General features: G+C 43.8%; 1 protein-coding gene across 3 annotated transcripts in view; it reads right to left on the reverse strand.

The window, feature by feature from the left end:
- SLC22A15 (solute carrier family 22 member 15) overlaps positions 1 to 12,635 on the reverse strand; it is a 45,484-nt gene extending 32,849 nt beyond the window's left edge. For all 3 annotated transcript variants that reach the window (XM_054043325.1, XM_054043316.1, XM_054043331.1), the window contains exons 1-2: positions 12,411 to 12,635; positions 3,935 to 4,147 (exon numbers count right to left, since the gene is read on the reverse strand). In XM_054043325.1, the coding sequence (XP_053899300.1) occupies positions 3,935 to 4,147; positions 12,411 to 12,497 (300 nt within the window). In that variant the 5' untranslated portion in view covers positions 12,498 to 12,635. The remainder of the gene's footprint in view (positions 1 to 3,934; positions 4,148 to 12,410) is intronic.
- Positions 12,636 to 13,487: the final 852 nt, after the last annotated feature.

The following is a 13,487-nucleotide window of genomic DNA, read 5'->3' on the forward strand; positions in this document are numbered from 1 at the left end:
CTATTGGTTTGCTGCCTCGCCCTGACCTAGGGCCTGGGCTGCCACCAACTGACCCAGCCCCTGCTTAAAGGCCTGGGTTTCTGATTGCCTATTTAACTGCTGCCCCACCCTGACCTAGGGCCTGGCCTGCTATAGACTTTGCCTCAGCCCTTGCATAAGGGCCTGGGTTCCGACCTCTTGGCTCAGCCCCTGCTTATGGGCCTGAGCCCCTAACTGTGTCTGTTGTTCCAGACTGCCGCCGGACCCGGACGGACGGCGGACTGTAGCGAGGCGGTGGGATACCACACAGCCCCACTGAGGGCCGAACCTCGGCCAACTCTACTACAGTTCCATACTGTTCAATGATACTATGTTTTCTTGTGTTCTCTCCACTACAACCTATCTTGCTTACCTTTCCCTGTTCATTGCTGCTGTGTTCATTTCCCAATAACATCCAGATCCTTTCCCTGACACGATTGTGCCATTTTTCCCCACTCTTGAAACATCCGTGCACTGACCTTCTGAATTCCCTTCCCTCTTTTACTACCCAGATGCTCCAAACACCGTTACATATGGTTTTTCTAGCAGAGCTTAAAAAACTGGTTTGAAGCCCCGTAATGAACAGCCTCATCAAAAGCAGCAAAAACATGTAATCAAAGCCTACAGAATATTTCAGGAACACCATGAAAATAACTTGATTCGTCTTACTGTATGTGTCATTCTGAATTATCACTTAATGGGTGATATGTGCATGCGGTTATAGTTAGTAACTGGCCATAAGGAATCCAGATGCTTGAGAAAATTAGCTTTGAAAGTTAATTATTGCCATGCATTTTTCAAATGTTTTTTCCACAGTATGTAGAAACATCTAGAGAACAGGACTCCGATAACATATACACATTAATTTCAATTATCAGGTTTTTTTCTGCAATATCACAAGAATCATAGTGTAATTCTTGATATAAATGTTAATTAAGCCCGATAATCATGTGTCTGAGTGATACTTGATGCCTTCTGAATCAGTCCGAGCTCAGGGAATAATTCAGGTACAGCGGACAGCAATTTGCTCTCTAAATTCACCCAAATGGTTAGAAGAACTTCATTTTAATGTAGTCAAGACTTACTACTTTTTTCCCTGTATAAGGCCCATTACATCACATCAGTTCATGAAATAATACTTAGTCTGTGCGTTATTCGATTTTTTTCCCACTATGAATTTGTGACGGCCACATTAAAGTTACTCATGAGTTGTAAAGACAATTGTGCAGATCATCCCAAATAAATGCAGATAATGTCTTTAGACCACTCCATCATGAATTATTAAAACATATTTTACAGAAATTTTTTTGTAGGAAGTTTTTGTACATTTGACAGTATTTTAAATAGGACTATTCTTTCCACCCGTAAAGCCAGGTACCACAGTTATTAGGCGTTCAATTGAACAGAACTTAAAAAGGAAAATTATAACTAATACCTTTTAGCTACCACATAACTTTAAAGCCTACTACAGCAGAACCTTCCATGCAATAGGACAAGTACTGCATCCCACACCGAAGTCTGAAAATCTCCCCATTCCAATAGTTTAAAGCTCCAATTTCTAGTATGGCACGGTGTCCAATATCTCACGAGAAACATGATCATTCAGAACTTGTCAACAAGGGTCTAGATTTTGAGAAGTGGTATTTTCACTGCTCATTATGACACGCCTAAAGAAGGATGACTTTCACAGTGTACTTGTTCATCTCTATAAATCAGGCTCCTTTAAGAGATTGCAAGTTGGGCACCCAGAAAAAAATCGCATCACTTTTGAAAAATCTAGGCTAAAACTTTAGAATAGCACGAGGTGATCTTCCGCCAAATAAGCACTACACCTCTAGCAGACCCGAAACATGCTGTAGTTTAGATTTATCTTAGTCGGATGCAGAATTTTTAAAAAGATGAATCTGTGCTGCAAAGTTCAGACCCAATTCTGAACCTTTCCAAAATATGAGAATGTTCAGATACAAACTTTTTGTGTAGGTACTTCCCTAATTATTTTTTATTTGTTCTTTGCTTACATCTCTTATTTATAGAATGAAGCCATGTGAAAAATTCTATGGAGAATCTAAGTCCCTGATGACATTGGTTGGTGCCACATACACAGACGTAGTTGAATTCTTCACCCTTGTTTTTAACCTTAAGAAGATGTGTTACATTTGAAAAAAAAAGTTGTGTCTACAGAAGATTTTAAAATGTTATAGCCAATTTAAATTTTCTTAAGTTATGTACTAAAGTTATTATACACAATCACATTTTAAATTTAGAGTTAAGAAGATTATATTTTTTTTTTACTCTTCATTCTTTTTGTTCTATACTACAGAATGGAGCAGCATAGAAAGTGTCTCTAAACAGAGTTAGTTGGGAGTGTGCTAAAACTGGCAGTTTTTATTAACATGCTTGTAACTAAGGCTGAGAATCTGTCATGGATTCAGTGACTTGTGCGGCAGCTGATGCGGCTGGCTCGGGGTCATCTGAGCAGCTTGGGCAGCACCTGAACCAGCCGCAGCTGGGGCAGTCTCGGGCCACCGCGCCCCTCCCCCCCAGCAGCAGCAGAAGTTTGGGGGTAGGAGGGGGCTCAGGGCTGGGGCAGGGGGTTGGGGTGCAGCAGGGGGTGTGGGCTCCGGGCAGTGCTTATCTCGGGGGACTCCCCAGAAATGGCGACATGTCCCTCCCTTGGCTCATAGGCTGAGGGGTGGCCAGGCAGCTCTGTATGCTGCCTCTGCATGCAGGCGCCATCCCCACAGCGCACAGAGACCCCTGGGTGCACCTCTGCCTAGGAGCTGAGGGACATATCTCCGCTTCCAGGGAGCTGTGTAGAGCCAGGTAGGGAATCTGCCAGCCCTGCCAAACCCCACACCCAGCACTAGTGGGGTCCCAGGCCACCCCCCCCCCAAAGTACCTGTAGCGCCTCCCCCCTCCCCTCCCCGCCCCCAGAGCACCCAAGATTTAGTCAGGGGTATATAGTACAAGTCATGGACAGGTCACGGGCCATGAATTTTTGTTTACTGCCAGTGACCTGTCCATGACTTGTACTAAAAATACCCATGACTAAAACGTAGCCTTACTCATAACCAATGACGTCTGAGTTTTTTTAAAACATACATTTCCAAGCTAAATTAATACCTCTGGACATTAGTCAACTGTTAGTGCTTATAAATGTATGGTCAAACTGCACAGGTCTAAATTCAGGTCAGAATGGGCAACTACATATGCTAATTTAGCGTTACTGTGTATCTAAGGCCTAGCTCCACAGCATCTCATGCACGGTCTAAATCCCCACCCCAGTACAGACTAGAGTAGTTTATATGGCGAATTACATGGGAATCATGGGAGGGATACTTGCAAAAACTTATAATCCTAAACCTATAAACCCTAAACCTCACTCTGGAATACCTCAAATAGCTCCTGCTATGGAGGAGCTGCAGAGCAACCTCCTCATGGGTTCTCATGCTGCATGCAGGCTGCCTGGGGTACATTTAAACATAGCACTCTTTATGAATTAAGCCCCATCATGAGAATGGCAAAAATGACGTAAGAAGAACACAGCCATCATGCAGAAGTTTGAACACTAATGCCACTGATCTTTTTTCTCAGTTCCAATCCACTTCTAGAAACATGCAACAGTGTAATGTACAACTCCCATATGAGAAAGTTATTGAAGTTTTGGAGGAGACCCAAATGAGCAAGGTCTATATAGCAGAACAAGGCTGATTTGTTGTTTCCATGCATACATTTGAACAGACAACTTGTTCTCTAGTTGGACTACAGCACCTACTTTTTGCTAATCAGAACACTCATTGGTTTGGAAACCAAGACAAGATAACTGTACAACCAGTTCCTCTACTTCTCCCACTTTCCCTCCATGAGATGCATTAATCTCATAGTGGGCTCAGAAACCCATTTCATTATTTATTACCTCGGAAGCTATTGATGTGAAGCTGCTGCTGAAGTGCACGTGCTTATGAACTTCACTCCCATTGGCTGTCAGAAGCCATTCCCCAAAGGCTCTCTCTTCATTAGTTGACTGGTTGCTATGGCTTTGATTAGCTGAGAGCTCTTCGAGGTCCCAGTGGTAGGGAGGTGTCGCCCCTACTAGCGCAATGAGGATTGCTTCAGTGGCTACATAGAGCTGAAACAAAACAGACAACAATCAAAGATGTTAAACCAACACCAAAAAAGCAACATTTAATCCACAGAGATTTCAAGTCAGTATTAAAATGCCCTTCCTGTCTTTTTAGATTCTCTTATGACTACAAGGTGTTTTGACTAGTCCCCAATATCTAACATCACATACTCAAGTATCATGATTCCAGACGAGTGGTTCGCATGCTTTTAGAGCGTGGATCACTTGTTGAGAAACCCTCTTCATGGGTACCTCCTTTCCCCCCAACCTTAAGATCCCAGTGACAACTATGGCAAATACAGGGCTTGGATACATGAAAGAGTACTTAGAAGAGTATCAAGAAAACAAAATGAAAACGCATTTTAATGGAACTAGATTACATTCTTTTCCGCCTCATGATTCTATGCCTGTAGTGTTCACTTTGTCCCCTTGGGAGGCACATTTTACTATTTGAACCACATATCCCCCCCACTGCCTACAGCAGACACCCTCCATCACCAATCAAATCTCTCCAGATCTCATTGCAGTTTGATTGTGTCCTCCTATTTGCTACATTCCCAGCACTGGTGTCTTCTACAAACCTGATCAATTGATTTATTTAGATTAATACACACACCCACACACTCATGCAACCTGACAAAGACATGAGTCAGGGATCAGAGAGATGCTTTTTATTTAGTTAGTTAAAAAGCCCACTGAAAATCCAAAGTGTCCTAGTCTGGCCTATAGCAGGGAACACTGCTGCTTGAAGACTGAGGCTATGGCTATGCTACAGTGGGGCAGCTGCACCAGTGTAGTGCTGCTAGTGAAGATGGGACAGAGTTCTCCCATCAACTTAATTAGTCCAGCCCCCCGAGTGGTGGTAGCTATGTCAGCGAGAGAAGCCCTCCTGCCGACACAGCCCTGTCCACAGCGGTGCTTAGGTTGGTGTAACTTGCGTTGCTCAGGGGGATGGCTAGTCACACCCCTGAACGACATAACTTATACCGATGTAAGCTGTAGTGTTTCCCCATTGACAGAAGAAGATCCACAGACCACCAGTCAACAAATTCAAGGTGTCCAGACTGCAGGTTGAAAACTACTGTTCTAAGACTTACGTAAAAACAGAAATCCCACAACCAGAAATCAGAAAAAATAAGGGAAGATTTTAAAAAGTTGTTTTTGGCATTGCCAGATATATCTCCTAGGTCTGCTGGATTGTGTGATCTTATTTAAATAAGCACCAAATAATGCTATCCTGGTCTAAATAACACTTGAGAATTCAAGGGTTCTTATAAGCCCGAAATTCATTTATTACCAAGTTAACAGCCAGCATCCTTAAATTAGTAAAATATTTTGATGCATTTGGTTTGGGGAATGGAAGCACAATACTCATTTTTCCTTTAAAAGGAATCTAGTCCACAGAGCACTCAATCCAAAAATAGATAGATACAAGTGTACAATGGGAGGAGATAGATATTTTGATACGGAAAGATTTCAGCTGCAAGCTTTCTACAGCTAACAGCATACATGGAGAAGAACAATTTTTAAAAGCCTATTTTTAAAATAGGTCCTTTAAATTAAAAAGTACATGAAATATTGGGGATATATCTTGCTGCTATTCAAGACAGAACATATTTCTATATTACAGCTTATTGGACTCGCTGTTAGAAGACTGTCTTAACCCAAAGCTCCTCAGAGCTTTGTTGCCAACAGCAATGTTGCCAACTCAATTTTGTCATAAGCCTGTAGACATTTAGTGTTTTCTTGAAGCTTTAGCTTCTGAAATTAAGTGAGATTCTTACCTTTCATTTAAAAACAGTTCCTGGCCCTCATAGTTGTAGAGAAAAGCTTGAAAACATGAACCAGACCAACACTAAAGGTAAAAAATCCAGAAGACAAATAAAAGCCAAATTTCTGTTTTATCATGATTTGGGGGGACCTCACTTTAATTTTGAATGCTTGGGATGTGATGTTACACAATCAGAACACTAATGTTTTACATTAATTTTGCAATGGGTAAATGATTGTGCAAGGTAGTAGAGAACCAGGCCTTTTATTTTCAATTTGGTATTCACCCTATAAATATAATAAGTCAAAATTATGCCATTTAGTTTACATTCTGCCTTATAGTCCTATAACATTTGAATTTGCTCCACAGATTGAGGCTATTGTTTCACCACAGATAAAGCACTGATTTATTTAATAGGTGACCATCAAAAGGCGAAAATAGCCATATGCTCTTTTTTCTTCTTTATGATGGATGAGGTTGTTGTTTTTAGTGTTAAGCACATTAGAAATTCAGATCCTGTCTAGCTCAGAAAATTCTGATGACTAGCAAACCTGTGAAATGACATCACCATAAGAGCCAAAAAAGTGCAAGCTGACCAATTGAGGGGGTGTGACCCTGGGAGACCAGGTGCCAGCTCATGCCCAAGTCCCCAAGTCCTCAACTGAACCCTGACAAATGCACAGTTGGAATCAGCCTGGCTCACTTGTGTGTTAGTATTATTAAAATAGGCATTAGAATTATAAGACTGTTCAGTATTTAGGCTTTACTGAATGCTTGGGAGTTGCTGTATGCAATAGTTTCATTTATAACATCTGTATCCCATACTGTAAGGTAATATTTGAGCCATTGCATTGTGAGCCTCTGTGACCGTAAATCAGCAGACGGGAAAGAACATTAATTAGTGTGAAAGGCTGATGTTCAACAGAAGACATTATGTCCTTCCCAACAGGAAAGGTTCATTGACATCAGGTGGACCATTGTGGGATCTTAAAGAGGACAAAAGACATTTGTTTTTTTCTGCTGTCTCCATCCTCCTTCCCTGCCTGTGAAGATGAGTCATGAAAGTGGATTCCTCCTATCAGCTGAATTCGCAGCTCAGAGCACATGGCAGCAGGGTGATTAAAACCCCGTATAAAAGGAATTAGGTATCTCTATGCTATTTGAACTGTGGGGGGGCAAAGTGTTTCTAGGCATAAGCGACAGATACCCAGCTGATTAGGGTTAGCCCTAAAAGGCACATAGAGCTTGCTGATTATAGAAGATTTTATTACCTTTTGAATCCTACACAAATAAATTACAATCTTATCTACACATACCTGCTTAAACCTTGTAAATAACTCCAAGATGCATTTCCTTGATAATATATCTTTATATAATTTATTATAGGACTGACTACAAGCGTTGTCTCTGGTGTGAAATCTAAGTGCAACTGACCTGAGGAAGAGTGACAGGTTCTTTAAGATGGGGAGTAACCTCAATATTGCTGTGATTTTTGGTATAAGGGACCATCACAAAGGTACACTCACCTGGAGGCAACATAGATTAGAGTATGCAAGGGACCTCTCTGACTCCATGCTAAAGCTGTTATAGAATCTGAGGAGTTTACACTTGATAATTGGTTGGTAAAATCTAACTATAGAATTCACAACCAATTTTGGGTTTGTGCCCTGGTTCCTAACAATCTGCCCTGAGGTTAATATTCTCACTCTTGAGCCACTTCAGGAAGCGTTACAGAGGGCAATGGATTTTTAGTCAGACTGTTTAAAACTATTTTGTTAACAAAGTTTTGAAGTTAACAAATTAATATTTTGGAAATTAAGTCAATATCTAACAAAAATATCTTATCACCTCTGCTCCCGATACCAAGGTGTCTGTTCTCATCATAAACAAACTCCAAGACAACCTGGATATCCTCCAATAAAACCAAGAAAGACTAGAGTTGGCATTTCTAATATTACTGTTGTAAAAGTGAACACTCACAAAAACCCTTTTAAGAAAAAAAATTACACCTTCTTTATCATAAAGTAGTAAAAAAGAAGGACAATATTTTTGGTTTGTTTTAACAAGTCCTCTCTTGATCACCTTTAAGTTGTGGTTTTTTGGGTTTTTTTTAAAAACCAAATTATTAGAATTGGGGCCCTCACCACAGGGTGCAGCAGCAATACCCTCTGTCTACTCATCCTCATTCTTAGTACCTTGGGGATGAAGGAGAAAGAGCTTCTCCGAGTATTGCTCCTGGATGGCCCGGGAAGCCTCCAACTTCCATGCTGGCATGGCACCTGATAAATGTTTCAAGCACTGTGGTCCCTTTCCTGGGTAGAAGCAGATTTCATGGTCTTATTGGTCAGTTTCCAGTTTGGAACAAAAACGATCTATATGAATTCGGGTATTTTTTTAGGCCTGGTCTACATTTAAACTTTTGCTAACATAGCTATGTTGGGTAGGGTTTCATTCCACCCCCACCCCCCATAAGCCCTAGTGTAGACTTAGGTCAGGTCTACAATACAAACTTAGGTTGATGGAAGCCACCTAATAATGTATATATCTATACTACCAGGTCATTTCTGCTGACCTAACTTGCCTGTAATGTTGATTTAATTACTCCACCTCCACAAGAGGCATAGCACTTAATTAGATGTTGATGGGTCGAAAGAGAGGCTGTGTAGAAGCAGCATTGTGGCTTCCAGGAAGTGTCTCACAATGCTCCACTGTGACCGCTCTGGAGATTTCTACTCCGCTGTACAGCAGCCAGGTACACAGGAAACAGTCCCTCCTCAGTTGAAGCCCCGGGAACTTTTGAATTCCCATTTCCTGTGTGATCTGCATGGAGAGCTCATCAGCCCAGCTGATCATGGCAACTCAATGCCCCAAATGCACTCCAGCCTGGACTACACAGGAATCACAGAATAGGACTGGAAGGGACCTCAAGAGGTCATCTAGTCCAGTCCCCTGCACTCATGGCAGGATTAAGTATTATCTAGACCAGTGGTTCTCAAACTAGGGCCACCACTTGTTCAGGGAAAGCCTGCGCCGCTTCCTGCAGCCCCGATTGGCCTGGAGCGGCGAACCGCAGCCTGTGGGAGCCGTGATCAGCCAAACCTGCGGACGTGGCAGGTAAACAAACCGGTCCAGCCCGCCAGAGACTTTCCCTGAACAAGCGGCGGCCCTAGTGAGAACCACCGATCTAGACCATCCCTGATAGGTGTTTGTCTAACCTGCTCTTAAAAATCTTCAATGATGGAGATTTCACAACCGCCCTAGGCAATTTATTCCAGTGCTTAACCACTCTGACAGTTAGGAAGTTTTTCCTAATGTCCAACCTAAACCTACCTTGCTGCAATTTAAGCCCATTGCTTCTTGTCCTATCCTACCTGTCAGTGCTTTATTTCTCCCTACCAGAAACAGCGCTCCACCGTGTTCAGCTGCAGCATGACTCTCCAGCAGCAACCAGGAACTGTTTAGTTCTATGGCTTACAGCAAGGCTGCTTGAATGACATCACAACGTTACATACAGCCGCTCCTGTCTCGGCTCCAGAAATAATGCAGGATAAGGAGCGAGGTGTTTGTAATGCTCACAGTAAGAGTGCACAGCTGAGCAGGGTCCATGCTTCTTGGGCTATGGCATAAGCACGGCTAAACCAGGCTTTCAAAAGAAGGCACAAGAAAGTTGTTTGCCGTTGATATCAGAGGAGGGAGGGAGGGAAAAAACTGCATCATGGGAGGCCAAAGCCATGTTCCCATTACCCACTGCGACAATGTTTTGGTCCCATGAGGAGTTGCAAACCCTTCCCCAAGCCCCCTGCAGCTAGTTGCACCGTGGGATAAATACCCCTGGTGCAACTGCTCTGTGCATCAATGCAAACGTTGCTAGTGAGGACGCATTCCACCAACACGAGCATGGTGAGGACATGCACGACCGACTTAACTACTGTGGCAGCTGGATGTCGACTTCTACACTTAAGTTAACTTAAGTGTAGTTGTACCTTTAGTTATATCAGCAAAAAAAGTCCTTTTTTTGACTTATTTTGTTTGGGGACCTGGTATATACTATGTTGGCAAAAGAACTCTCTTGCTGTTATAAGCTGTATCTACACTAGGAGACTTGCCGATATAGCTATACCAGCAAGCCTTTGTAATACAGACAGACAAACTGCTACACATGCAACTCCTTCTTGCAGAAGCCTCAGGTCCACCCCTAGTTAATCTCAGAAAGCATGTGTCTGGGGCATCAATTTCCAGGCAGTACATGCCACCCAAACAAATCAAACTGATAAACATTCTCTGTGCTCCTCTTCCCCCTCAGTCCCTGCCCTTTACATATGATAAATCCCTGGTCGTAGGAAAGCCTTGAACCAGGACTTTGGAGCGGAGCCTGGAGCTAGAGCGCGGAGCAGCTCTGGAGCAGTGGAGCTGCAGGTTTTTGCCTGGAGCTGGAGCGGAGCCCGAGCCCAGCTCCAAAGCACTGCTTTGAACCATAGAGTCTTGAGAGGTGGCCTATCCATTAGTCCCCCTTTTGTGCAGCTCCTCTGCAATGCAAAGGAAGCTCAGGAAGTTGCAATGGCGCAGCAAATGACCCATACAATACCCCTAAAACCTATAATTATTTCTATAAAGTGTTCCATCCTGGATGCTTTTACATCCATGACTCCTACCATTCCAGCCGTTAGCACTTTTTACTGTAGTTGCATTTCATTAATTAAAAACACATTAATCAGCCCTTATAATGAAGTATTGATGAATTTACATTAGATTTGAATGATATAGTCTCATACATTTGACTATTACTGTAGCCAAGAGATCCAGTCCAACTGTCTTTAAAAAGACAGACAACAACACCTTCAACACTGCTTTGTTGCCATTTCAATTGCCTTATCAACAATTCACAATAAGCCTAGTTGTTCTCAGCAAGTATCAGGTGAAACATGTACTGCCAGAGGCAGGAGAAAAGGTAACACTGTAGATTTAAGACTAAAGGTATTTGAGATTTGGAAAATGAAGGTGTTGAACAACAACAAAACATGCTCCACCTTCCTTCCCCGGAAAAGTATCAATAGCTTCTAGCATTTAAGGCTGACCTTATTAGTTGAGTCTAAAAAAAATAGAAGCTTGTTTCATTGGTTGTATAGAAAATTTGGAATGGCTGTGAAGAAGGGAAAAGATGTAGCTTTATACCAAAATTATCTCATGCAGTGGCTTGAAGGAATTTATATTCTGAAAACGTGCATGTGTGAGAGAGAGAAGAGGGTTAATGAAAAGAGTCATAACCCCCATATTGTGTGTCTATTAGATATATTTTAACAACAAACTCTCTTCAACTATAAAATAAACTGCATATATCAAGTACCTTTCACCCACTCCCTTGCACTTTGCTCATTATTCCCTCTGATTCAGGACTAGTACCTTTCCACTAACTGTGTTAAAAAAATTTAAATATCACAAAAATGACAATTCCCCTGCTATCCCTCCTTCCCATTGCAGATTTGATCCAGACTCCTATTCTACCTGGGGGATTACTGACCCACATCTAGTCAGTCCTGCAACCAAAGATACTTAAAGGTTTAATATCTTTTAAATCAGTAGAAAAAGAAACCGGAGTCCAGCTTTTCCTATCTACAGGTACATCATGTTTTCAGCTCTGATATCTCAAAACACCTGAATTTAAAGATAACTATTTTAAAGATTTTTTTAAGAGATACTGTAAAAGACATCAAATATAGATATAAAGACATACATTAATGTGGCAAAGAATTTTAAACATTCAGAAGTCAGATTATAATTTCTATAACCACTGTCACTGGGCCACACTATATATACACACACAGATAGAGCTGTGCAATTTCCATAAAAATTTACCTGAGTTGTCCACACCTACATAGAGACAGACGTGAAATCACTGTGTATTAAAGTTAGACTCAAAAACATGACTAGTAAATGCAGAATAGTCCATCTGTGCAATGCAGCCAGGCTATAGCCAAGGAAGAAATCATTAATTTTGAGTACATAAAATTGTAACCATAATAGTGCAGTGAGTTTTGCTATATAATTTTTGTTCATTTTAAGGGGAGAAGGAAAGATTGAAGACTCAACTCTCCTAATTTCACTGAATTACAGAAATGTGCAAGCATAAAAACACGCATCTCAATGCACGGGTCCTTCATCCACCCCTCCCCAGGCACGACCCTCCCAGGCACAGACCCCCCCCCACAGACGACCTCACCCGCCGTCTCACACAGACATCCTCTCACCCGCTCCTCCCCCCAAGGGCGCACCCCCCTCACTTGCCCCCCCAGCACAGGACACCCCCAGGGCGCACTCCCCTCACGCCCCCCCCGGCACAGGACACCCTCCACACAGCCCCCTCTCACTCGCCCACCCCAAAGCACAGCCCCCTCGGCAGCCCCCCAAACACCTCCTCTCACACCCCCAGAGCCCCTCACCTCGCCCGCCCCCAGGCCCCGGCCGCCTAGTCGCGCTCGGAGGCGCCGGGCCGGGCCCCACCTGCAGCAGCACGGCCAGCAGCGCGCACAGATACACCTGGTAGGGCCCCATCTGCCCCACCAGCGCGAAGGCCTCCTCCACCTCCATGCCGGGCCGGGCCCGCGCACGCCCAGGAGTAGCACCGGGGGCCCGGCCAGCCCCTGCCCCACGACCGCGGGCAGCGCATCCCCGCCCGGGCGGGCAACAGCCAACGGCTCTGACCGGGCAACAGACACGACACCTCGGCGCTAGGAGACACCCTGCGCATGCGTGTTCTCGCGCGGGGAGGGAGGTAAGAGCGAGAGAAACCGGTGACGTAGGGGCAACAGGCGATTGATGAACTCGAGGAGACGGTGCATGCGCAGTACGGCCGTTCTTGACCTACGGGCACGCACCTTTGCGGCCATAGAGGCTGAAGGAAGGGGCGGGGCTTGCGGGGTACAAGGGCGGGGCGAGAGTAGACGTGGGCGGGGTAGGGGAAGTAGCAGCGTTTGCGCCGGCGCGAGCGCTCAGAAGGGTAGTAGAGGGCGGGTACCGTGGGCTGAGCGCGATGGGGGCGTTGGACGTCCCGAGCAGGCTGGCTACTGGGAGTGTCGCGCTGTGCACGTGAAGTGTCTAGCACCCAGCTTCAAAGCCTGCCTAGATTGCGGGGGTGTCTGTGCAGGATTTACTCTGAACGTGCTAGGCCAGTTCTGCACCCAGGCTTCCAGAAAAAAAATCAGCTTTGTCTGAAGGCTACAGAGAAACTATCAGCCCAAAAGCAGCATGCTGGGATTCTGTAATGATCAGGCAAAGTGTTTGCATATCCCACAGCCTTGGCAACAGAATTACAAGTGTGTCGGGTTTAAGTATTTACTTAGCTCAAGTAGTGAGACAAATCCAGTTTTTGTAGCAGGAGGACCTGAGTTGTATCCCCAGTGTTGCCTCAAAGTTGAGGATGTTCTCTGCATAGTGTGCAACATCAAGAAAACTGCAAACTATCAGAGACCATGAATTTATTACAGTATATTTTCCCCTGACCTTCACAAGAAAACTCCAAGAACATGAGGATACCAAGGTTTTGGTGTTTGTTATTCTATGAGACTTTTTTCCTGTGGT

Source organism: Malaclemys terrapin, chromosome 1 (genome assembly GCF_027887155.1).
Source record: "Malaclemys terrapin pileata isolate rMalTer1 chromosome 1, rMalTer1.hap1, whole genome shotgun sequence".
In the NCBI taxonomy this organism is placed as follows: domain Eukaryota; kingdom Metazoa; phylum Chordata; order Testudines; family Emydidae; genus Malaclemys; species Malaclemys terrapin.